The sequence below is a fragment of the Sphaeramia orbicularis genome, chromosome 11 (genome assembly GCF_902148855.1).
Source record: "Sphaeramia orbicularis chromosome 11, fSphaOr1.1, whole genome shotgun sequence".
Lineage (NCBI taxonomy): Eukaryota > Metazoa > Chordata > Actinopteri > Kurtiformes > Apogonidae > Sphaeramia > Sphaeramia orbicularis.
In genome coordinates, this window is record NC_043967.1 from 25,414,493 (window position 1) to 25,441,927 (window position 27,435).

Genomic DNA, 27,435 nt, shown 5'->3' on the forward strand with positions numbered 1-27,435 from the left:
TTTTTGCCAATTTATACCTTCTGTATTCTCCACAAAGTAGAACATTTACTAGATTTAGTCCCTTTTAAAACTCCTCTAATTCTCTGTTGCCATAAAACTGTACATTACAAGCCTGTATTAATCATTATTTCCGGTAGTCTCCTTGTCTTGGTAAGGCAAATGCCAAGTGTTCCCAAATACGTGAACAGATGCACTTAATGAAAAAGACAGATTTAGGTAGAAGGACAGGGGTGAGATCATGTTAAGGCGCAAATATCAGAAGTGAATCAGTTGAAACCTGTTGAAGATGAGCTTCGATCAGCTGTCCTCCCTCGTTCCTGTTCCTTTCTCTGCTCTCCTTCCTTGTTTCCATTTACCAAAAACCATTCAACCTGCTTGTCTAAGATTTTTGGGCACTGGGTCGACCCTCTCTCTCTCTTTCTTTTTCTAACCCCTCCTCCTCTTTCCCACCGAACCATGAATGTGTGGTGCTTCTGTTCAGAGTTCATTAGCATCAGGCCACTTCAGAGGTCTAAAGAAACTGATACTAACACACATGTGTGTTTGGGTGTTTAAAATAACTCAACCCTAAATTAGATTCCTACTGAAAATTTGAGGAGTATGTTAAAATGGTGACAAAAGAAAAACTTACAAATTTTAAGACTAATGCTGCAAAAAGTTGGTCAGAAACATCTACAACAACCAAAACTGTAGAGATGATGTACAGTCAAGCAATTAAAATTGTATAGACAACCCATTATATCACATCGACACCATGATACTATATAATTTCTGCTACTATGCCTTCCTTAATCAAAACAGTAACAAAATGCATGTGCATGTATTAGATGATGTTTGAAAGCATGTTGGGATAATCAGAGTTTGTGTTTTCACCAACACAAATGAAGATAATGTGTTTAAGTATTTATGCTACATTTAGCAACAAATATTCACACTATGTAATTTTATTCAAATGAAACAGCCACAATTAATATTAAATGTTAACATTAATGTTATTAAAGGTCATATGATTCCAATAATATAAGAAACAACATTCATGAATAATGCAAAAGGATGAAAATTAGAAAACAGACATGAAAAAATGATGTAAAAGACTTCAACAACAACAACACTAATAATAATAATAATATTATAAAAACAAGAGTTATTTGAATAATATAACTGCACTCTATTTATCATGGATCTAGTCTATTTTTCAATATTTCAATGCTGAAATGTCTGCATAATCAGGCTCCTCAGTTGTTCAGTGACCCTGTACTTTCTCTCAAAGTTTGGGGCCCAGTAATAGGAACTGTAAGGTACCTTTATGTGAAAGCACATTTGGAAAAACAGCTTATTTTATTCAGGGAATCAACATATAAATGTATCAAGTATGTAGTTTCAAACCTTTTTGTGCTTCTTGTTTTGTCTGTACTGTTTTTAATGGACTATACTGAGTGGGCATAACAAATTAGTTTAAGGTATAAATAATAATAATTATTGGTTCATGTTAAACACTATTATACTAATATTTCATTTATTATTCCTATACAACAAAGCATGACATTAGACTGATTTTTCCTTCTAATAGTTAAACCTCAGCACTGACACATATATATTTAGATGCTTACCAAAAAACACTAAGTTCTGTTCTCTGTTAGTTTATGCCCACAAATCACTCTTTATTGGGCTATTTCCAGTCAAATATTAGTCTAATATCACCTTCATATCAAACATCAAACAACATCCAGTGAGTGGTGAAATACTCTCATATCTCATGTGTTTCTAGATTGTCTTTGTGGTAAATTTGGTTTCATAGGCTTTAAAAAACACTGAACCAAGTAAGCAGTATTAGTAAGTGTTTTGGAAAGCGCGCTGTCATCATTCCTAATGCTGGTCTTTTAGTCCAGGTGTGTTTTGTTAGATACATAATTCCCTCAGAGAGGTGAACTGGGGTAAACTGTCATGTTTTTGGATAAAATTTAGATGAAAATACGACATAAATCCAATTCCAAATGGTCTAGTGAATACATCCAGAACGTTGTCAGTTTATTTTGTTGGCACCAGCTTGTTTATCGTTTCTTTTTTCCTTCTTGCAAAAAAAGAAGCCTTACCTTCTCCTACAGTGAAGGACTGTAATGATTATCAGGTTTTATGTGCCGTTTAGCATCATCAGTTCCTACTCATGTATGCGATGATGAGCAGGATCCTATGTCTGATCATGACCTTACACAACCTCTTGGATGAACGTCTTGCTTCCTGTGATTCCCATCTACATACATTTATTGGCCTCATCAAAATTCTTCTTGTGTCCGCGTGCTTGAGGGAAAAGCTTGTGCATATGAATTCAGTGTAAAAAGCTTGACGAATCCCGGAATCAGATTCTTTTCGCAGCATGCAGCCAAAACAACCGAGCCGTTGGCAGAGTTTGGCAGTTAAAATACAGCTCCTTAAGAAGAGGAGAACTGGGCCGACAGAGCAAAGAAAATCGGTTCAGGATCCTCTCAGCTTTTGGCAGCAAGGGGAACCTTTTTAACCTGAAAACAATTACACTATTACCGAGGTTCCTAAACCGCAGGCTGAAACATATCCCCCCGGGTTCAGCTGTTCTGTGTGCATGTGTTGTTTTGATTTAGGGCACACACTTACCTCTCCTCTCGTGCAAGCCTGGCCTCTTCCATTTTATCCACATAGTCTCGGCTGTGAGAGGCAAAAACAGAAAAGTTTAAAAAATAATAATCAGTCCCTCTCTTAAGGAATGCCCAGTGTGTTCTTCTGTAGAGCTGCCAGTTTGACAAGTGTTTGCATATCGAGCAGTTACAGCTCACACATGCCTCATTTCTCCACAAGGACATAATGTTTTGGGTTGACTATTACTTTTTACTTATTTTTATACAAATCTCAGTGGTTCCCCACCTGTGCTTGTTCCTCTCTTCTCTTTCTATCCTTTGCAGTCTCTCCTCTCTTTCCACACGGCGCCGCTCTCGCTCAGCCGCCAGGGATTCCTGGTGTTGTCGGTACGAGGAGGACAAAAGACCCCCCAGAGCAGGCCTACAGACACAAAGAAAAGGAAAACAATGTGCAATTACAGCACAAGTGTGGTGCTAGAAACTTAACCTATGAAGACCCAAACATCATGTACTGATATAAAATGTTTAATACCTGCTGATCCACTAATCCTATCAATCCATGTAAATAATTGGTGTAAAATACAGTTTGTCATCTTTTCATGGTCATCAGGTATGACCTATTTGGACGTTCAGAGGCTCCGTAGTTACTGTGGAAACACTGTCATCTTCTACAACATTGATTCACCAGTAAAACCCAAGGAGTTGGATCAATGACAGTGGATGGAGACACTGGGTTTATGTTTGGTTAATGACATCTTCGGTGAAAAAGCCACTTTTTTGTCAGTTTTCTCTGTTTCTGATCGAATAACCCTCAACTTTAATCAGAGCTTTTATGAATATATATATGATCAGTAAATTAAATATGGGAAAATACGTCATTTTCAGTGAAAAAACACAAAATACAGAGTATAATATTATAATAAATGGTGATAAATCACTTAAAAAAGGTAAAATCTAGAGAGACATTTATTTGAGAACCACCACAAAAGTAGCACTGGGTCTTTATGGGTTACCATTAACTGCAATAATAAACATATTTATACTTATTTTACTTGTGTTATGATTATTGTCTGCATATTCAGACTATGCCTAAAAAATGTAACAAGAAACCCTAGCACCTTAACTCAAGAACCACAAAGCTACAATAATGTTGATGGTCCAGAATGCAGCAGCACGTCTGGTCTTCAATCAGCCTAAAAGGGCACATGTCACCCCCTTACTCATTGAGTTACACTGGCTACCCATAGCAGCCCACATCAAATTCAAATCTTTAATCCTAGCCTACAAAATTCTCAGTGGGTCTGCTCCTACCTACCTAGGTGCACTGAAAAAAGCTTATGTCGCCCCACGACCACTCCGCTCATCTGGGGAACATAGTCTGGTGGTCCCCAGACCTTGCACAAGACAATCCAGGCTCTTTTCACGGGTCGTTCCACGTTGGTGGAACGCCCTACCAAGTGCTACAAGAACAGAGGCATCCCTGCCTATCTTCAAGAAGCTCCTGAAGACCCAGCTCTTCTGAGAGCACCTCCTATCCTAGCACTTTCAAACATTCCATTTTAAATATTCTAATAAAGTTTTTCCCAGGATAACCACAGATTCTTCCAGGATTATTTCTGGACCTGCTGCGGTGGTCCTGCCTCTTCCCTGCCCTCATCATCACCACTCACTTATCCTCAACTGCCTCCATGTGTCTCCCCCTACTCCCCCCTTCTCCCCCTCTCCCCCAGTCTCTATCTCTATTACTCTCTCTTTTTCTCTTTCTTTACTCTCTCTCTTTAACCCCAACTGGTCAAGGCAGACAGCCATCCTCCAGGAGTCTGGGTCTGTTCGAGGTTTCTGCTGTTAAAGGGAAGTTTTTCCTCATCACTGTCACCAGTCACAAGTGTTTGCTCCTGGAGGATTCTGTTGGGTTTCTGTAAATTGGCTTAGAGTCTGGTTTTGACCAACTCTATATATAAAGTGTCATGAGATAACTTTTTTTGTGTTCTGGCTTTATATAAATAAAATTTGATTGATTGAGTGATTTAATTGGTTTTCCCCTGTAAGTCACTTTGGAAAAAAGTGTCTGCCAAATGCATAAACATAAACATAAACATAAAGGGTTATTTAGTACCAAATCACCTACAACAACTCCTTTCATCTCAGGAAAATAAATCACTGGAAAAATTTTTGAGAACTTGCAAAATCTCAAAGCTCAACACCAAAGATTTTTTTCATTTCTGTGTTTTAAATGTATGAGTTTTATCCTCAGAGATAAATATCCTCATGACTCTCACCAGTTCCTTATTTTTCACATAAAACTGTATTGAAGTTTGCTCTCAGCATCAAGATAAGATAATCTGCATCATGTGTTTGTGTGTTTTAAATACAGTAACTGTTACTGAAATCAAATTCATGAAAAATTATGTCTTATTTAAAAAACAACAACAAACTAATCTTTCCACTTGTTTTCATTTTTGTGTACCCACTTATTAATTCCTATATTCTATACAATATAATATACTTCTACTTCGCCATATATTTTACTCATTGTAGCTTCATAGCTGAAAAAAAAAACATATTTTGGCTGTGTATTTTTCTAAGAAGTTTGAAGCATGAAGTAGAGCACGATAGTAAATGCAGTACTCATAAGAGTAGTATTTGCTGAACCAAAGAGGATAAATATCTAAAATCTACCTTTAAAAAAAAAAAAAAAATCATTGTCTGTGATAACGTCAAATATATTGGATTTCTTTTTTTAAGCTTAACCCTTAATAGCTGCTGGTGATAGTTTTAAAATTAGCTCTCAGTCTTTAAGGGTTAAAGAAGTTTATAATGAGGCTAGGAGACTATTACTCAAAAGACCTAGAGAGTGAAGTACAAGAGAAGTGTTTCAACACATTTGAAGCTATTTATACAAATTTATATATACATTTATATATACACACACATTTGTTTTGCAATATAATTACTCTAAAATGAAATCATCATGTACTTGACAATAGAAAGGTTAATATTACATGATACTAGTCCTGGCTGAGCAGAAAACTGGTCCAGTTGTCATCACTATAATTTTTATTAAATTGTTTTTACTCTTGTGCTGTCTGAAAGTATTCATTTATTCATTCATTCATTTATTCATTGATTTCTGCACCACTTAATCCTTCTGTGGGTAGCAGGACTGCTACCAACGGGCAAATCATTTCTAAATTAAGAGTAAATTAAGAGTCTTTAATACAACTTTGATTAAATTTTTGACTGTTTTTAATCATTTTTTAATTTATGAAGTGAAAGGGTGAGGTATGCAATGACCTGTGTGTATGTGCATGTCTGTGTACAGATAAAACACATGAATTCACACTCTATATAACAGTACAGGGAATGAATTTTAGGAATGTGTTGTTGTGCACTTAAGACACACAGTATTTTGCAGATGATGACGCATCTACTCACCTTGTGGGTGTAGTCGGGCTGCTCAGAGAGGAGTAGGATGTTAGGCCTCCGTTCCTGGGTGAGACAGAGGGTGAAAAAATAGGTGATAGTGAGAGTCAGACAGTAGGTTACATGACACCATTCAGACCAAGTGGTCAAACGAATGGGACACCTTGTTATATAATAGGAATGCTGTTGGTGCAACTTGAGAGTGACCCTAATTAGCAACCAGTGGGGTGTTTATTTCCTAGAGTTTCTGGAAAATTCCAGGCAAGGTGTTTCTCCTCAGTCACAGCACAGTGTGAACATGAAAAGACCCTTTAGTGAAACTTATTTACCTTGACAAATCATTGAGCAAGTGGGAACAGGGAACAACTTTGAGCAATGTTACACTGTCTGGGACCTCACAGTAAACAGCAGACCTGAAACACAACTACCTTGCAAAAACAGATATAATATATATATATATATATATATATATATATATATATATATATATATATATATATATATATATATTTATTTATTTATTATTATTATTTTTTTATAAATGAATGCCAATTAGAGCTGTATGGGTACGACGCTATATATTATATGATGATAGATCCTTTCATAGTATGTTTTATCATTTATTTTGATGTGGTATCAATCAAGGCAGGAAATCTGCTTGAAGGAAACCAAAACAAACATGGAACAGAGAGAACAACACACCAAACTGGATAACTCTGAACATAAGAAAGACTGACCAAGAGAAAATGAGGAGTTCCGACACAAAAGACGAGATACTTCTATTATAAGAACATTATTTGGGTATTAAGCTTTAGCTATATTCACATTTTAGGACAATTTTTGTTTTGTTTGCAACTCTAGTTGTGAGGTATTTGTTATATATTTTTTATAATATTTTATATTTTGTTAAATGTATGCTTAAATCTTTGCACAAAGATTGTGATATGAGTACTATTTACATATCGACTAAAATGTAAAAATAAATAGGATTTTAAGGGTAGGATCCCATTGCACAGGCCTAACATTGATAAGGGTTTGGTCTTACATAGAGTAAGAATGCAGTCAAGAGAACAATACAAACACAAAAGTGCCTTACACTTGTACTATATATACACATATATTGTAATATAATGTCATAATATAACATACAAATTAAGGTGGAAAGTCAATGTACATAGTAAAGGTGAGAAACGGAGAAGATCATGCTAAGAAGCAAAGTGAAACTCTACAACAGAAGACTTCTAAAAGACATCTGTGAAAACACTACAGTCCTTGGGATGCTCTTAAAAAGAAGGAAAAGGAGTGGAATTGGGAAGTAAAGCAAGAATTGCAAACAAGTGTGGACTACCATCGCAGTCACGGAACTAAGGAAAAGAAACATCAAAGAGCAGAATGTGGTAAAAGAAGCATTGACAGACTGAAAATGAGAAGCAGTGCAGTCAAATAAGTGAAATAAGTGAAAAGAGCTGGTGAAAGGGGAGGTGATGACTAAAATAAGTGGTGCCAAGAGATCCAAGCTGGTGCCAGAATACAAGCCAGAAACAGAAGTGGGTATGGAAAATAGAAAAGTGCATGTCAAAGAGAAGAAAGGAAAGCTCCCTTGTCCTCTAGAGTGCAGACTCATGGGAGACTGAGTTCTGCAAGTCCCTCTAACCTGGGAGACGTTGTTTTGGGTGATTCATCAATGGTTTTGATTGGAGCTGGAGGTGAAGGCTCCTCATCGAGGTCATAGGAGAACAGGTGAAAAGGTGAGTGAGGCATGTAGGGCAGGTGGTCAGGTGAGGGACGGTTGCTGCCCCGCAATGGTGGGCTGATGTCTTTGGAAGCTGGAACAGTCACAACAGACCTCTTCCTGGCCAGTAGCGTAGCCAGTAGGGAGGGCTGGGCTGGGGGACTGAGAGGGGAAGAGACGGGAGAGGAAGGGGTGGTAGTAGATGGGGAGCTGATGGTAGGTGAAGGTGCTGGTCCGCTTTGAGTTCTTTGCTCTTCCTCTTTTAAAGTCTCCTGGACTCTGGAAGTGATGGTGATGGACTGGATAGTTGTTCGATGTACTATTGAGGGAAGAGGTCTAGCCGGGCTACAAAAGGAGGAATGGATGAACAGGAGAAATAAATGGAAAGACCTGGGTAAATGAATGGTAAATAAATGTTTCCCCACTACTTGTACGAAAAGGTGTGCCCCAGGGTTCCATCATAGGGCCACAGCCGCTCTCCTAATGAATCATATTTTGTAATAATTTACCAGTAATAATTTTATCTTTGATTTAGCTCTGTCTCCTGGCACATAAATGCTTGATATTACCAACTGTTTAAAACTGGTATTGGACGATAGTAACCTCTTCTTTACGAATGCATTTAACTAGTGTGTAAAGGAGTCTTATTGTATACCTTTTTATCATTCAAATGCAGGAAGTGGACATCGTGCACAATATATTTGTCAGTACGCTGCTGTGAAGTGGTCATCTTTGAGCATTTGGAGACTCAGATTGGTTAGCACATATTGGAATGGTTCTTTCCTATCTGTTTGCATAAAATGTACACTGCATGTCTAAAACAAAATCTGTATGGACTGGACTGTGTTCTCAAAGTACTCTACAAATGGTCCTCAGAGATAAAACAGATAAAAACTAGACTAGACTTCCATCTATTCCTAGAAATTGCCTAGAGTTTCAATTGATCTAAAATTTGCTTCTACCAATTTTGCCGATGGCCTCACCAAACAATTTTACTTCAGACAAAAATTACAAAATGACAACAATCACAGCTCAGCAGCCTCACGTACATGCAGACATAAACAACCACAGCAGATTTCCAAAACACCACCATGTCCTAAAATACCTGGGGGTGGTCTGACCAGACAATGAATCAGCCCCCTCCTGTTCATCCGAATCAGACTCAGTCACTGGAGTCTCATCTTCCTCCATCTCCTCCTCCACCCCATCCTCACATTCCTCCTCTCTGCAGGAGCAGGGGGAGGGGTGGGGGGGTTGAGAGGGGGAGGATGGATACATGGGTGGAAGGATGGAAATGGAGAGGTGGATGGAGGGAGAGATGATGCGATACATAGGAATAGCATGCAAATATGTAAATCAATACAATTTGGAGGGAGTAAAAAGATGAGGATGAAGGAGGATGGAGGGTTAGATGAAAGATGTGGGTAAATAGTGCTTAGTGTTGTACTTTCACAAGACATAAGAATTTAGATGATGCCTGAGCAAGGATGTGAGATTAAAAAAAGGGAAAACAAAATAGGTGAAATAGTAGATAAATGATTTTCATCACACACTACATTAACACAGTTAGCTAGTTTTACTTGCAAAGAAGAAAAAGTGTGAAGAGATGAATGAGTTAAAGCTGAACAGCTGACCAGAGATCAGCGCTTGATGACTCCTGAAAACTCGAAAAGAAGTACAAATTGACATGACATCAGTGGCACCACAGTCTTGTGTTTAGTAAAACCAGATGAGTCTTGTTGCAGTCCAGTCAGTGTGTGCTGCCAGGTGTTGTTCCACAAGACCAGAGCCATGTGTGTGTGACGAAAGGAACAGCTAATAAAAGTGTGTTTGTTTTTTCTCTGTGCCTATGCATGATATGTGGCAGGATGTGCAGCATGTCGTGAACAACTTTCACCCATCACTTCATCGAACAAACCATTTTCGCAACTGCCTGTCACAAATTTGTATAACGGTGTATTATCCTAAACACACACAACTTTAAAAGTAGCTACAACACATGATGTGATGGAGGGACAGAATCTGCTTTGTGTAAATTTAACTTGGACAGAACATGTAGAAATGTAAAACAATAGTGTCTTTAAAGCAGACAGAGAAAGGAAACATTTACCTGTGGTAAACGGCTACAGATGGCTCTGATTTCCCCTTTTGTGCACAGACACACAGCACTGTTATAAGCCTGTGCTGGTTTAATTATGTGTACACTTGTATTAGAATTACTTGCAAAACAAATCAACAAACCTTGTAGGCTTGTGCGCTGGCTAAGAACTTGGAGGAAATTATTTAATTAGGTCTGCACTACTGTTCAGTGCAGAGAAAAATCCACACTGAGTGCTTAATGCCATGTGAGACACAGTAGTAGCTGCTGCAGCATTAAGGTGAGGAGCAGTGGTTGTAATGGATAGGCGGGAGGTCAGGAGATGACCTTTTTCTGAGTGACATTTGGACTTACATGGACGGAAGGAAACCTGACAGTGCTCTGAAGTAGAAAGTGTAAGTATAAGACAGTTAGAAAGTCACTTCTGAGCTCAGTCAAAAGGTTGGTTCAGAGTTTTTGATGTGGGTTTCCATCATGAGTGGACAGCAACTCCCACTATAGACAAGCAGACAGGAGAACTGGCATGGATGATAAGCAATATATTGCTGCATATCATGACAGTAGCAAATATATTATATATATTGTACACTAGCTACCTAAAAAGACGGTCCACCTACAAAAAAATCACTGTCAGTGTAAGAATATTTCTACCTCTTTACATTACTCTAGGCAAGGAAACTGTAGCTATTATACTGTATATTGTTCCTTAAATCTCCTTGATCCCATTGATACAAACAGCAATTTTACCTCACAAATCCTGACAGTTGCTGTTGTACAGCTGTGGTGTTCTGAATAACACAAACTAACTAACCAAATAACAGAGAATGAGGTCAAGCAGACCAGCAACTATCATGTTCCATGGGGTAAAATGATTGTTTTTGTCAAAGGACTTGGTTAGGTTTGATCATAGGGATAAAATAAATTCAATTGCCTACAGAAAATCTAATGGCAAGGCAAATTTATCTGCACAAGGCTGCTTTGTTGGCTAACATGCTTTAGTTTTCCAGTCCAAAGCCATACATTTCTCAGTGTCTTTGTTGCTACTCCTGTGTGCTTCTCCAAACTGGGGGGCACTGACCATTAACTGGTGTAAGTAAAATACTGACACTTCATAAAACCCCACTTCAAAAAATCAGAACATACCTTTAACATATCAATATTTCACATAACATATTCTTTATACTTGTTGAGCCAGTCCCTTCAATCCTCTGCTTAGTTGACACTCAGCAAAACAGAGAAGTTAAAAATTAGAGCCCTCACTGTCCTCCCCTCCCTCTTACCTCTCGCTCATATCCTCAGTTTTCTGTCCATTAAAAGGATGGAAGCCTGCTCTCTGTGGGGATGCAGGGCTGCAGGGTGAGGCCTGGCCAGATCGCCCGAGAGATGCCCTGCGGCTCCGCCTCCTCTCCAATCCACGCTTCTTGTCTCCGCCCCCGAGGCTGGCTCGACGACGGTCCCGGCGTCCCATTGGCGGAGGCTTGCTGTCATCATCACCATCTTCATGCCGTAAGGTCATCTGAAAAAGAGTTCACAGGTTGTGGGTGTGTTTGTTTCTCTCACAGAATGTTTTTTCCTCAAATATAATATTTATTAGAAATGAAAAATGAATAATGAAATAGAATAATTGACGGAAATTTGCAAATATTAACTTGCTATCAGGGCATGTGACATAATCAAAATTTCATATCCGGATATAAGTAAATTCACATCCATAATATAATATAATATAATATAATATAATATAATATAATATAATATAATATAATATAATAGATACATCACAAAACTCAATGAATACATTTTATAACATGACCACATTTGTTATTACATTTTGAGTATATTCTTGACGTATGAATAGTGCTGTTTGATTATTTTTGTGAAGAATATACTCAAAAATAGTTAATTTATAGATATTATGCACTAAAAATGTGCAATATTCTGACATGTATTATCAAATGGACATGAAATTACATACATCGAGATATTACATTTTGAAGTCCATATTTCTGTCAATATATGCTGCTTATTTGTTAATAATTTTGAATACATTATTAACAAATAAAAGGTGCACTGTTTAACCAAACACGGAGTTTTAATTTTCTGTGAGACCTAAGTCTGTGTTAGATGACATTTGACAGAAAAGGAAATCTTCGTGGTTAGAGCAGGCAAACCCACACACATAACAGGTGTCAGATATCTGTCCATATATGGTAATGTTTTGTCATACTTCCGTGTGTGTGTGTGTGTGTGTGTACAGTAGGTTAGAAGTACTATTATTAGTTTTCAGAGGTACTGAAATGAGTAATTTTAAGATGTGTTGACAGGAAAGTTAATATGTGTTGATGCTCAAGGAAATGCACAAGGAAATGACGAATGTATGAAAAGCCCCTGACTCACCGAGTATAAAAGGCAAAGATCCGGAGTGCTAAGGGCTCTCTTTTTGTTGGTGTCATGCTGTTAGTGTGTTAGCGTTTTGTAATCAATAAATACTTAATACTTTTTTATTCTGAACTCCAGCGAGACTTTTTTCTTCTTTATCTTCAACTTAGATTGGTGAGTAGAAGGCACGCTTACATCCACAATGTTAACCCCCCCTTTTGAATAGTTTAGATAAGTCCAGCCTAACGATAGGCACCAGATAGTCTCTATACTAGGGTAGTGTAGGTCAGAGTGGCACTGAGGGTCGTACGCCTGGAAACACATGGGCGTTAGCTTAGACTGTCGCAGGATTAGTACATCGGTGGGTAAAAATCAAGGATAGCTAAGGCGGTTACCAGAGCCTCAGGAAGCCCCTAAAAAACTCAGCGCTTAGACATGACAAACTCTGAAGCTGAAACTGAAGCATTGTGGTACTGTTTATCTTTCAAATGTTCATTGTGGTTGGTTTAGGATGCTGTAGCTCTTTCATAATTCATAATTTGAGTTCTTATTTGTTCAGTATTAATTGCCAGCCTTGTAAATCCAAGCTGGACTGACTGTACATATCCTGACCAAGGAAAATAAAATTCTCACTTTGTGCAGTAATCTACACCTGGCCTTTCTGCCTCCATCTATAATAATATTCATTATATACCCTAAATGTCATCTAAAATTAACGTTTATTTGCAACGTAGTATAGCAAACTATTACTTGATCAAAAACAAATAAATTTTAGCAAAAAAATGTCTCGTTTTGAAAGTCTGGGGTTGCTAGAAATTTGTGATGATAAAATGGGGTCATGAGCCAAAAAGGTTGGGAACCACTGGCTTAGACCAATTCAGGATAAAGGCAGAAAAGTCTGTGTAACGGTGCCACATATCACACTTTAACATAAAAAATATGTACATAGAAAATGTACTATATAAATGAAATATAGTTTCAAACAAAGTAAATTTAGGCCTGCAACGTTAATATGATCAATAATATATAGCATATAATCGCTCTAACAGAAGAACAGTTTGACTTTTAGCGTCACACTAAACATGAATTAAAAGTTTAAATAAATATATCATACATTAACATAAATATGTCATAAATATTTGTATATTTACTGGTATATAAAACACTTAGCAACTAAACTACAGCTGCAAAATAAGGCTCATGAAACACATATATGAAAGTTAGCAAACAAACAAAAGCACAGCCTGCATCCATGTCCTATAAATGAACAGAAAGTGTTGTCAAAAGCCTAAAAGGTATTGATGTAGAGATTGTGATTTGCAACACAGTCATATATAAATGAAAGCATAGTTGTACTCTCTTATCATGGAGTATCTGTTGTCATAATACACAGTCCAGTCCATCATTTCTATCTCAAACCTCATAGATGTTGAGCTGCTCGACTAAGTCCAGATCAGTGCCCTTCCTCCCCAGGTGTCTTTGGGAAACAGTCTCCATGCCCTGTTCTTCTAGGCTGTCCACCATGTCGTAGAATGAATCCTGGTCAGGCAGTGCTGCAAGTGTCTACAAAGAGCAAAGGAAATGTAAAAGGTGTCACTATTCACTTCAGAAAGGATATTATCCTCAGCTGTTGAATCACATGTCTGCTTTAATTTTTTATTTTTTTTTTACCTTGTTGAGGAGGGTCATCGCATAGACCAGAAGCTCTGTGTCCACTCCGTCTTTCTCATCCAAAATCTCCATAGCATTGGACCATGGCTTAGAACCTATAAATTAATGCGCAGATCAGTTCACAACAGTCAAAAACCTAACTTTTGAGAAAACATGATGATATTGTAGATTATAGAGAAGGTTTGGAAGTGCTTCTTATTTGTGATTGGACAGAATCTGTGTCAATTCAGAGTTTATTTAATGAACAGAAACAGGAAATTACAGCAGTCACTAGGGACTTTTTGACTTCTATTTTATCACAAAAAATGTCATGTGGTGTGAAATGTTGAGATTTATGATTTATTTTAAGAAATTTTGTTTTCTTTTGTGAAATTATATTATGTTTTGACCCTTGGGGGTGTTAGTCCACAAATAAAGATGCAAAGTACCAATTTTTTTTTAAAGAAATGATACTATTAAATTCCCCTGATATCAATATTGTGAATTAACCCATAAAGACCCAGTGCAAACTTTGAGGCAGTCCCTAAATGATTTGTTCTCTCTAACCCTTCATAAGTGATTTATCATAATTCATTATAACATTATCCCCTGTACTTTACATTTTTCACTGTAAATTGTGTATTTTACTGTATTTAATTTCCTATACTTTATTTAGATGTTCAAGAAAACTCAGTAAATTCGAAGATTATTATATCAAAACAGAACAAACTGTAGAAAAGGTCACATTTTCAGTAAAGATTTCAATAACTGAATATAAAAACAAGTGTCTCCATTTCCTGTCATTGATCAAACACCATGGGTTTTACCGGTGAATCAATATTGTAGAAGATGATGGTGTTTCCATGTTCACTATGGAGTCTCTGAATGTGACAAACTGCATTTTACACTAATTACTCACATGGATTGATAGGATTAATAGATCAACAGGTATTAAAGATTTTAGATCAGATGATGGTTTTGGTCGCCGGTGGATGTTTGGGTCTTTATGGGTTAATATTGATAATCGCATTCCTTCCAGCTTAGTTCAGGAAGTTTTTATACCTCTCTTGGTGTCCACACTAGTTATGGCCTGTATGAGCAGTGGGGCGTTGGACTCGGAGTACTCCACAAACACCAGCAACAGCTTCATGGCTGTTTTCACCACCAGACGAAACTGAGGGAGAAGTTACACAAAGAGACTTAAAATAACCCCTGTGCAGTTTGAATGTGGTTGTGGTTGGGTTTCTATGCATACACGGCTATACCTTTGAGCCAACAAGTGTGTACAGCCACTGGATTGTCTCAGTGTGGCCAATGACACCGTTCATCCCATCCACATACAGCATGATCTGTCCCAGAGCTAAGAATAGAAGAGAAACAGAAACAGAAAGTTAGACAAAAGATAGATATATGATTAAAACACACACAAAAACCATATGCTCAAAATGACATCTGTGCACCAAATACATCTGTCTACTGTAAATCCAAATAACAGGGACAGATTTCTTTACTCTGCTAAAAGTTGCAGACAAAAAACAAAATCTCAGAATGAAGCAGAATATTAAAAATATCTGAAAATGCTTTTTGTCAAATGGATAAGTGAAGTTTCCCCTCGCAACATTAAAACTGCCGAAGGACACAGATCATTGACTGAACATGTTACATAAGTTGGCGTATGGTTTCCCTCTCCTACTGAGTATTTACATAACATGCAGTGGTCAAAGAAGTATTGAGATCTGACGTACAAGTAGCACAGCACACCGTGAAAATACTCTATTACATGTAAAAGTTCTGCATTTAAGCAAGAGTATTGTTAAGAGGGATCAACATAAAATAGACAGTTTTTGTCTTTCAATTGGTTTTACACTGCTTTTATATATTTTTTTATACTTTTATACTGCTTATATCTTTGACTTTTATTTGATTGTATCGTTTAACCTTTATACTTGCACTCTGAGAGACATCTGCATAATAATTCCTACGTACCTGAATGTGAACAAATGGGAAACAAAACTATCTATCTATCTATCTATCTATCTATCTATCTATCTATCTATCTATCTATCTATCTATCTATCTATCTATCTATCTATCTATCTATCTATCTATCTATCTATAAAATATATATATGTAAATAAATAAAAACAAAAACACTGGTAGATACTTCTAGTTTTCACTGAACAGGACATGGATGAAAAATTATAAAATATAGAAACCAACTAAAGCTATCAGTAAAAATGTCCTAGAGTAAAAAGCAGAATATCTGTCTCTGAGATGTGGTGAAATAGATGTAAGAAATGATATAACATGGAAATATTCAAGAAGAAAACAGTACTTATACACTACTTGAGACAGAGTTACTAAAATTTGTGTTATCAGTGAGATAGAGACAGTTAGTTTCTGTTTATGCTTCACAACAAACTTGCATTTATCATATAATTATATGCAAATTTTATAGTATAACACAGCAGCTCTATTTAATAAGACTTCCTGTGTCGAGCTACAGCTGTTGTCCCTGCACTCATGCTAAAAGTCAAATCACGTGACAGACTGAATTATATTCTAACCTGAAATGAAAGTGAAACTGTTCCATCTGCTTTTACTGCAAAGTGTGAGCTGCATGTTAGAGCTCACCAACATAAAGACAGAGAACGTGACTCCTATCATCACCAACCGTCTTGTACTTGGACTCAAACATTAAACTGATCGTATCCTCTCCCATTGGAGAGATCTTAAAAGCCTATGGCAAAGCAAGATTTGGGAAAAGAGCCTATGATCCACTGAAAGGTAACTAGCATTTTGCAGCTCCTCCTTTATTCACAGTGAAGTTTCAGGATGATTATATAATTAGACACAAATGTAAAACGGGTTTCTCTTGTTGTCTGTTGTTGTAGATGAAACTGTGTGACATTCAAATCAGAAGCTGAATTGAAAGTAAAGGAGTTTGTTTTGTTTCAGAAGCCCGTGTGATAAAAGATACGCCTTCGAATCAGGAAACTCCAAATAGTTGCAAGACAAGAAAACAGCAGCAGCTCTCGTCCTCCTCAACCATGAATTTTGATTCAAATTTAAAGGTGGAAATCATATCTGCACTTTTTGGACAGATCCTGACGCACTATGACAAGTCACAGGGAAAAAGGAAGAACATTTTGTCTGTTGATGAATTTCACATCCACAACCTCACTGGAAAGAGAAAATCTCACATGAAAGGATTGTGCATCAATGTGGATGAGTTTTTTGACGCCGAGTTTGACTGCGACTTCAGAAATCTCTCAGATTCTCGTCAGTATATGAGAGGAGATGAGCCCTACGACCGGCCAGAGGGTTGGTACCGCATGGCTCTAAAGGTCAAAGGTAAATATCCAGACGGGGATGCCTGGTTGGGCACTGAGGGACGGAGGAGACACTCCGTACCTGGGGAATGGCCTGTGTCTTACCATGGAACAAGCATAGACGGAGCTAAAGGCATCATCAGGAGTCACTATAAAGCAGGAGAAAGGGCTTTATATGGAAGAGGAATCTACTCAACACCAGATATACATGTCGCTGAGAGAGAGGAGTACGCCAAGACGTTCAAGTCTAAGACGACGGGGAAAAGTTACAAAATCATCCTGCAGAATCGAATTAATCCTCAAATGAGACAGATTTGCTCCAGGAGGGACTACTGGCTTACCCCCATTCGTAAAGGAGTGTCTACAGAGGAGGAGAGAAAGATAGTGGAGAGCTCTATTCGACCTTATGGCATTCTGATTAAGGAGCTAAATGATGCTGATGACGATGGTGACGGCGGACACATTGACGATGATGATGGGGATGAAGATTACAATGATCAATATGACGACAGTGGGGACAGTAACAGTGATGATGATGATGATAATGATTGTAATGATGATGATTATATTGACACCAATGATGGATTTGAGGATTGTGATGAAGATGAAAATAATTACAATGATGATGATGATGATGATGATGATGATGATGATGATGATGATGATGATAATGATTGTAATGATGATGATTATGTTGACACCAATGATGGATTTGAGGATTGTGAAGAAGATGAAAATGATTACAATGACGGTGATGATGATGAAGATGATTGTAATGATGATGATGATAATGATTGTAATGACGATGATTATGTTGACACCAATGATGGATTTGAGGATTGTGAAGAAGATGAAAATGATTACAATGACGGTGATGATGATGATGATGATGATGATGATGATGATGATTGTAATGATGATGATGATGATGATGATGATGATGATGATGATGATGATGATTGTAATGACGACGATTGTGTTGACACCAATGATGGATTTGAGGATTGTGAAGATGAAAATGATTACAACAAAGGTGATGATGATGATAATGATGATGATGACAACAGTGTTGAGTATGTTGACAGTGATATTGACCACACAGGTGAATATGATGATGAAGATGAAAACAAAGACGACTGTAATGATTATGATGATTATGATGGTGACAGTTACACTGGTGACTATGATGGTGGTGATCTTGACTACAATGATGGATATGATGAAGATTATGGTGAATATGACTATTAACAACACCATAATGTCCCTAAATAATTGAAAGGACTTCCTGTAAATTCCTGGTTGATGCTATAGACACTTATTCAAGTTCTGTGTCTTTTTTGTATTAATAAATCGATATTGTTTGGTAGTATTAAGGGTACAGTTTCAATCATTTGTACATGTTTGTGTTGTACTCATATCTGGACATTTGTTGACGTTATATGATAGACATGTTGCCAACAAAATGTGCAATGCAGTCACTTTAATTAACACATTCTGGCAAAAGGTCAAAAACAACAACTGTGAATGTTGGGTTCACTTCAGAGTAGAAGTGAAAAAAACTTAAAGTGAGTTTTGAGAAATAAACAGGAAAGCTGAATTACTGTGTATTAGTTTAGTTAGTACCAGAGACACACCTCTTAATATGTAGTTCTGATAGTTCTGGTCAGCCTCTGCTCCCACTTTGATGAGACACGTCAGACCCTCCGCCATCACAAACTCATGGACCAGGTCCTTGTCATCCTGTAATAACACAAAAGAAAACAAATAACAACTACAACTCTACCCTTACAAAATCCCTCCTGACACTCCTGAATTGAGTATTATTGTAATATTATAAGATGCCACATGGGGGCAGTAATGTGCAGGATTTGCATTCAGGTTAAATCTAATGTGTTGATTGCATGAATACATAAACTTTCAGCTCTGGCAGGTTTATGCCAGCTGATGCACACCTCCAAGGAGCAAAAACAGTTTCACAATCTGTCACAGGTCACAAAAGTAGGAGTAGGTTTTTGATTGATCCAACTTAACTCTGTTTCTAAATGTTTTATATCGTTTTTTGGTCATTACTTGTGGCATCTGATTTGAAAGTTCTCATGTTTCTATTTTGTTTGCTAACGCATGTGTTTTTTATTTTGATCGCTCCTCTGGGTGTTTTTGTGTGTGAGCTCCAGAAAAAGCCCTCGGTTATTTCAGTGGCCGACTCTTTTTGTCTTAAAATAAAGATTCACACACGAAAACAAATGCAAACACCCACACACACACACCCACACACAGAAACGCCACGTTGATAGAGATCCCTGTCATCATGGAAGCACACAGTGGCCACAATAACCAACTGTCTCACTGTCACACTGACAGTAATTACATGTCAAATGTGTGAGTGTTACCTGAAAAATTTGCTTTAAAGAGAACAATGCCCTTCTCAAGTCGCGTCCATTGGAGTTGTACAATTTTTCTGCAGAAGAAGAAAGAAATAATAGGTTGATGTGTCTCTTATGCATCAAACATAAACAATACAACAAGGCTGATCATTTAAACATGTGCACAAAGCATGGAAAAATTATGCTTACAACAGAAGTGAGACAAGCTTTTATACGCATTCTGTTTACTTAGTATATTCCCCTACTTGCCTTTCATCTGTAATCTTTATGTTTTTTTTCCATTATGATGATTTGGTCAATAAAACTTGAAAGCAAAATGAAGTTCAGCTGTGCAAAAGTTGCCCAACACTTTGGGATGTGATGGAACCAATCACACGGCACAGCTCTGATCACCTGAGGCAGGCACTTCATCACACACTTTCACCACGTCCTCACTTCTCAGCACTACACATATATGTTTTCTGTGTAACGCACACACATACACCACTGCTCACATGTACACACCGGCTGCAGTGGTGATTAGGGTTGTATTGGAATGTTAATGAGCGGCTGGCAGGGCTTCAACGGTGAGGTATTCAGGTCACGACACGGAAAGCACTCATAAGCAATGACTAAACCATCATACTGATATTAAGCCCCATTATTCCTATCCATGAACACAAAGGGATGATTAATATTCTTCTATTATATGTTTCACTGCTAATTTTACTCATGAAAACATGACTTGCTACTGTGTCACTATAATGACACCTCTATCAGAAAATCAGTGTAAAAACTCAACTCAGATGTCTGTTTAGGGTTGTTTTATGATGGTTTCTTTATCTGCTCTTACTTCATCCATATCATTTACAGGTATACACAAATATTTGCATTTACATCAGAGCTGTGAATCTTCACTGGCCTCAACATTCAACTCCAGTAAGTTTGTATGGAACCAAAATGCAGAGTACCAACTACTTGTTAACCCTCCTTCACGCCAATCTCCGTCTTTACTCCAATCTCCTCCTTAGGTACCACCTCTTCTTCTTTCTCAAGCGAAGTACACGTTTCTCACAGTTCTTCAATATTACTAACACATTTTACCATTGGGGCAATCTGACCCCAGTCATATTTGCCTCCAGAAAATGATTTACATAAAATTGTTGACCAAGTTTTTGTGTCAGGCACTTTGTTTATTATTATTATTATTATTATTATTATTATTATTATTATTGTTGTTGTTGTTGTTGTTGTTGTACTTGAGATGATAATTTCAGAAGGGAGGCATGTGTAGGTGGAAAGACTTGGATGTGATCAAGTCACAAGTCTACACTGGCTTTCTAATTTTGGCAAGAGCTCACAAGTCCAGTTGTTTCCCACATGCCCACACCACGAGAACGATCAAAGTTCTGGTGGGAGTAGTTGTTGCCCCCCCCCCCCCCGTTATGTATGAACTCAAAAGTATCAACTCTGCATCTACAGGTGTGGAGATGTTAGGTCACACACAAGGACAGACAAGTTTTACACAGATAAAACAGCTTTGGGTCAAATTGACCCCAGAAGAACACCAATGCATGCAATGTGTGTTCAGCACATTGAAAAAATATCATTATGATAATTTTATCCTTAATCAGTTGTCCACATTAAATTAAGAAAAGTCATGAAATATGAAACAAAACCAAAAAAAAGTCAACGATTATTTTTTGAATGATAAACATTGAATGGGGTCAAATTGACCCCAAGGATAATACCAGGCGGCTAAAAAAAATAAATAAATGTTAAAACTGTTATTATCATTATATTATATATATTCTAAAGGCTACATATCTGCAAAGATCAAATGTAGAAATCTGTCTGTTCAGGTAGGAGCTAGCACATATGTCTAATGTCACAGCAGTGTGACAAGTGAAGTGTAATGCATATGGGAAGCTACTTAGCTCTAAGTCAACAGCTTGTTTTGACATTTAAAGTAACCTCTGTTAATTGGGAGACTGATTGATCACAGGGGGAAAAAAATGCTGAAATTAGTCACCAAATATTCCTCCACAACTGGAAACATGGCCAATTCTGACATAAATTACTCTACGTGTGCAAAACATTTTCCTTGACTTCTACAATACAGGACAAATAAAGGCTTGTTCATTTTAGTTTAATTAACTGCTGCAGTTCGACATTTGCCTGTTCTTTAATGCATAAATTTGTTGATCAAGTTATAGGACATATTAAGTAAATATTAGCAAATTATGAATATTATTCAGTGTTTTGTTTATATAGCTGTGTGTGGCCATTTTCACTATTTTGAGGCTGAAATACAGAAATGATAAAATAGACCTGCCCCAATTTAATGGTTCTTGCTGTATCTCCAATGCCTCCGGTTCTTCAAATTTTCTCTATTACCATACTTTACACGAACAGGTGAATAAATCTTAACTCTCTTTTATTTAGAAAAAGTGTTACAAAATGTTAAAAAGTCAGGCTATGGTCTATAGTATACGTATGAGCATTTTTAATAACAATATTTAACCCATCTCATCATATAAATATTAAAAAAATACAACATGCAATCCTCTGCAGGGCATTAGAAATGGTGTGAATAATGTACAAGGGTCATGATGTATCTTTGAGTCGAGTATTTTAGTATGGCTCTCATTTACATATTATGCAGTACTTGTGTTTAAAACTGTAACCACTATAATGACCAGGAAAAATGGTAGCAATCTCCCTGAGTGCTCTGCATTAAGCTCAACGTCTGTTTATTTGAGCATCTGTATTGTCCATTTGTGTGTATGAACAGTTGTGCGTTCGACTGTGTAACAGCAGGGGGTCTGAGAACCTGCATGTGTAAATCCCCAGTTCGCATGTTAATGACAAATCCTTCAGTTCATCAGGAGGCAGGGGGTTAGTTAAAAGCTGACATCTAGTAGGTGAGGCCAGGGCAGGAGAACAACGGACCCCCTGATGTAGGTCCAGATGTGAGCTATAGCCTGAAATCAGAGAGGCAGCGTTTTCCTGTCTGTTCTGCAGACGGGAGCTCAGGGAAAAAGAGGGAAGGCTGACCTCAGGCCAGGGTCAAAATCATGATTATTCCCCATTCAGACAAAGAATTATAGGCCAGTCTGTTTCTCCATCTGCAGGGACCTTTGTGAGATCAGCAGCTGCACTCGTGAAATACATCTGTGATACTCTGCAGAGAACATGATCAAGTCATCCAATTCATTAATGTTGAGAGACAACAGGCCTACAGCACACACACATTACTTATGCACTGGTGAGAAAAGCAAAACTTTCATTACAACACTCTTACGTGTCCTGAAACTACTTTACCAGGCTATACTGATCGTTAGAATGGTCACAGGAATACTTCCTATCCTCTAAGTTATTCATACTGAGACTCAACACTTAAAACTCCTGATAGAAAATGTGGCATTTTGTAGGATAAGGAAGCAGGGCTGAACAATACATTGAATTGATTTGACTAAGGTTTAGGTTTTGTGACAGAAAGAGTCAACCTCTGTTTGTTTATGGACTCATTGTAGAGCCGCAACCAATTAATCGACTCAAAGTGATCCAAAAAAAATCATTCAGCCACAATTCTCCTGAATCAAAGCTTTGTTTCCTTCATTTCTTTGCTGTTAAACATTGGTTCTACTGTTGTGTTTCACACGGACGCTTATTGTGACGCACAAAGAACCTTCAATTCAGGAAAACTGCAAAAGAATACTTCCCTTCAATCAATTTGAGCTGATTAATCGAATCATGAATTTTTGCATTCGCTTCAAGCACCTAATCGATTAATCGGTTGCAGCTCTAACTCATAGTGAATGATCACTGCTTACAGTGGTACTTGATTTAATTGACAATAAGCAGAATTCATGTTTGTTTCATGTGCTAACATCAAGTCAATTTTGAACTGTGTTACCCCAGAAACCATTAGCTGGGTCTATTTTTATGAAGTAGCAGAGGCTGGTGTTATACACTGGTGGTGCTGTAGAGGAGCAGAAGGGAGACAATGAAAAAACAAGAACAATCCTAAGGCTTTTCACAGAACACTGGATTTAAGTCCTCTACATAGAAATCAGTGTAAAGTCTGGTGTTGCAGTTCTGAGCTTTGAAAAGAAGTTTGGTGATGTTGAGAAACAAGATATTCCCTTTTAAAAAATAATGTAAACTGACACCTTGCACTTATTGCCTAGCTGTTCTACTTTACACTATAAACAGGTGACATGTGAAATGATGTGCATTTCATTCATCAAATCACAACAGTCTCTAAATAGTGGACCAACAACAACTTCCATTTTCAAGAAGTCATGAGTGGTCTAGCCTTTGCTGTTTTTTTTTTCTAGGTTTCCCTGGAAATCAAGTGGGCACTTAATGATGATGTGAACACTCACTCCTTGAAGGTAAATGGTTCAGTCAGGCTCTCATGCTGTGAGTGGGCTTGTCAGGGTAACCTTTACTAAAAATGCCTGCTGTGTTTCAGGAACATGTCAGCAACAGTGATAAGGCTTACACTTGGCTTCATTTGTTCCACTGTAATAGTGACAGAGGCTGGTATAAAGGTTAACTTTCTTTTATTAGGTACAACTGACAACAACAAAGACTAGTGAAAACATAACATTGAATTGTCAGTTGTCAACAGGGTGCAACTCCTGTTACAGGGGCAATTTTTAATATTTATGGTTTAAAACTTTCAAAATTTCCCACAGAGTTCCACAAAGGGAACAGTTTTGGAATCGAATCACACATGTCAGTGTGTACTGTTGCAGAAATATCCATCGCCATTAGCCGGTAAACCAGCTAGTCCCAGCCTGAAACGTGTCCTATGACCAGTCATAATGCAAGTGGTAGAGTTGAGAGGAATAATAAACGCATTAGCACATGTAACGATGGCTGAAGCTCCTACCAACAGACCAACTTGCTTCTAGCAAAAACCACATTTGAAGGCAAAGAAAACATATGGAGAAAAAAATAAACCTTTGAGCAGGTAAATGAAATCTGAAGCAGGGTTTCATCTAAACTGTAAGGCTGATAACTTATAAAGGTAGTTACAGCATTACAGTTTGATAGTGTTACTATGTTTGCAAAGTGAGCTTTTTATACGTGGATCTGGTGAGTTATAAAGTACGACAACATTCTAGTATAATCCTGGAGCTGGAGTCCATTTCACAGATTATTCTTACAAATCACAGCTTTAACTTAAACTTTATCTTATTTAGTTACTGACAAAACTGGGTGGGAAGAGCAGAAGCACTGACAGCATTCAAGATCCTTTATTCTGATAGAGCAAGATACTATGGTGTATTTATTTGCAGACAGGACAGAATATGTACCAGTGAGATGAGGTGATATTGCTTTCCAATTTTTCCACATTTTTATTGAGTCATATCAAATGAAAAACGAAAACATTAACAAACCCTTTGACTGTTTTGAGAACATTCACTGTTAAACTTTGATGGTGTTTTTTTGCAGTTGAAACTGTATAGGGTCACAATGTGGACCGATGCCAACATTAATGTTGTCATGGAAACATCCTAAGATGGCTTGATGGTTTAACCGAATCTTGTCAACATAATTATCTGACTGCTCCAGAGTAAACATAGGCTGACATGCTAAATAAACAACAGGCCATTTTCCCATTGGCACTAAGGGCTCCAACTGTTTTCACATGGTGTCAAGGGTGACTGAGCATTCAACCTGGAAATAATTCAAGCAAATAACCCTCACTTTCAACCTCAGGGTCAAAGAGTCCAGCTTTACAGCCTGAAAGGACAGAGAAAAGTCAAAAGGTTGGTGCTGGTGTAAGGAAGGATCAGTTTGTCCACGTGTCTTTTGCTGGTCACTCTCTTTTTTCCTGGCCCCAGGTTTTATTATTGTCACAAGAAAAACTGAAGCACTCACTGAGATGTGTCATTGTGGCTTGTGCATTTGTCCATGTGCTTTTGCAGAGCGTGTGCGTGCACATGCATGTGCACACACTCCCATGTGTACGCCAGTGACTGTGGACAGACAGATGAAGGAAAAGACAGAAAGGCACACTTCATTTATAGGTTTGCTCTCCGTTTTACGGTTTTGTTTTGGAGGGTGAACTGTTCCTGTCTGCACTGTTTCACCATGACCTCACATGAACTGCAATATGTCAGCCTTAACAAGTCATTTAGCCTCATATTCCATATTAAAATCTTACATTTCTTAAAGGAAATGAGGAAAAACTTCAAGTAGAAGAAGATATTCCACTTGTGTCTGATTTTAACTTTAATTTGATTTTAGCTGTCTGGAGTTTTTTTTTTTTTTTTTTTTTTTTTTTTTTTTAGAATTCTGCACTTGAATGGTGGAAAAAATACATAGAAAATAACCTTCCATAATCTTACCATGTTCATACATTTTAAATCTTTAATTCTTTGCTAGATTCACATTTAAATACTTGAAGTTTGTGTTGGAATCTGCATTTGTTGAGTCAAAGCTCACCTCTGTCTGAATTACCACGACAACAACCTACTGATTTCTACTTAGAGGACATTTTATTCACAAAGACTGCTATACTCTCTTGGTTTTTCCACAGCAACAGAGTGAAATACTAACAATTGTTACCTTTGAAATGGGGTTTCAACTCCCATATACACTTACATAAGTAGTAACAGCCTGTCTTACAAATGGAGGTAGCTAACATCAGCAACTAATGACAACCAGCACAAACACACCTCAACACAAAATTCAAGGACACACATGAGGATGTTCTTACTATATATTAAACTAAATTTTGGAAAACCTCTAAATTCCAAAGGTCTAACTATTTATTAAGTCTGATTTGATTATGCAATTAATTTCCAGCTCCAAAGACTCAACAACGAAAAGCCTGCATACATGTTTACTACTTAGTTTTTTCAGTCAGGCAAAAGTTAGGGTTCAGAAACCGCTAAATACATTTATTATCTCAAATACAATAAGTGTAATTTTCCGTGGTCAGTGTTTGATGGTAGAGAAACATTTAGGAGACAGACACAAGAGAATTAGTAGTTATTAAACAACAAAATTCATCTGAATATAATGTACAATTAAACAGACTTTTTTTTTTTCAGTTGATCTTTGTAAGTGTCTTAATAACTGTATAAGCTCCTGATCCATTTACTGCTGTGCATCTCTTCACTAAATTAGACATAGTTACTTTATTTACTCTCCCCTGAACTGGACAACACAGATATATGAGTAACAAACAAAACATTAAGTGTGAAGATGAGGAAACACCTCATTAAAGCTTTATTCTATAAAAGCGAAATCCACAAAGATCCAGTTTGGGCACTAATGTCAGTTAGCTAATGCGCTAAGTGCCAAACTTCTTTTTCTCATGCGTTTAAGAATTGTGACTTATCAACTTCATCCACTTCCTCTGCTTTTTATCATCACATGTTCAGTGGTGGAATGACAGCTGTATGTGTTTTAAGGACTCAGGAACACACTCCTGCAGTACACTAATCTTTACAATTACAACTTTGTTAAAGATGTCATAGCAACCATTTATAAGACTCAATTCTAAATCAAATCTAAGCATTTATTTAAGAACACGTTATTCTGTATGACCAGGAATCATGTAGGTAAAGGACGTGTGTGTGTGTGCACTGCAAATTATTTGGTTCTTACCAAGATTAAAAAAAAAAAAAAAAATTAGATTTAGAAGTGCTAGATAATTGATCTTGTTTTAAGAGTTAATTTCTAATTTTAAGTGTTCATACATCTGTAGACAGGCTTATTTCTAGATCTTAATTCAAGAAATCTTGTCAAGTGAAATTATCTTGCTGCATGGACAGATAATTCACTAGTTTTGAGTGCCTTTTTCCTCAGATTTAGTGTTTTT

General features: G+C 37.2%; 2 protein-coding genes across 8 annotated transcripts in view; one reads left to right on the forward strand and one right to left on the reverse strand.

The window, feature by feature from the left end:
- fhod3a (formin homology 2 domain containing 3a) overlaps positions 1-27,435 on the reverse strand; it is an 81,887-nt gene that overhangs the window by 19,590 nt on the left and 34,862 nt on the right. For 2 of the 4 annotated variants that reach the window (XM_030147804.1, XM_030147803.1), the window contains exons 4-15: positions 19,614-19,681; positions 18,858-18,963; positions 15,157-15,251; positions 14,954-15,065; positions 13,913-14,007; positions 13,661-13,804; positions 11,143-11,378; positions 8,870-8,989; positions 7,687-8,109; positions 6,045-6,098; positions 2,896-3,030; positions 2,629-2,679 (exon numbers count right to left, since the gene is read on the reverse strand). In XM_030147804.1, the coding sequence (XP_030003664.1) occupies positions 2,629-2,679; positions 2,896-3,030; positions 6,045-6,098; positions 7,687-8,109; positions 8,870-8,989; positions 11,143-11,378; positions 13,661-13,804; positions 13,913-14,007; positions 14,954-15,065; positions 15,157-15,251; positions 18,858-18,963; positions 19,614-19,681 (1,639 nt within the window). The remainder of the gene's footprint in view (positions 1-2,628; positions 2,680-2,895; positions 3,031-6,044; positions 6,099-7,686; positions 8,110-8,869; positions 8,990-11,142; positions 11,379-13,660; positions 13,805-13,912; positions 14,008-14,953; positions 15,066-15,156; positions 15,252-18,857; positions 18,964-19,613; positions 19,682-27,435) is intronic. The other 2 variants (XM_030147805.1, XM_030147806.1) reach the window with 2 other exon arrangements.
- Positions 12,268-18,966, forward strand: LOC115428656 (protein PFC0760c). 4 transcript variants are annotated; one of them, XM_030147812.1, is made up of 2 exons: positions 12,268-12,415; positions 16,853-18,966. In XM_030147812.1, the coding sequence occupies exon 2, from the start codon at positions 16,942-16,944 to the stop codon at positions 18,469-18,471; it is 1,530 nt and encodes a 509-aa protein (XP_030003672.1). In that variant the 5' UTR covers positions 12,268-12,415; positions 16,853-16,941; the 3' UTR covers positions 18,472-18,966. The 4 variants fall into 4 exon arrangements, with proteins under 4 accessions (XP_030003672.1, XP_030003669.1, XP_030003668.1 ...); XM_030147809.1 differs by having other exon boundaries at positions 12,276-12,415; positions 16,850-18,966; XM_030147808.1 differs by lacking the exon at positions 12,268-12,415 and adding an exon at positions 16,490-16,678 and having other exon boundaries at positions 16,850-18,966.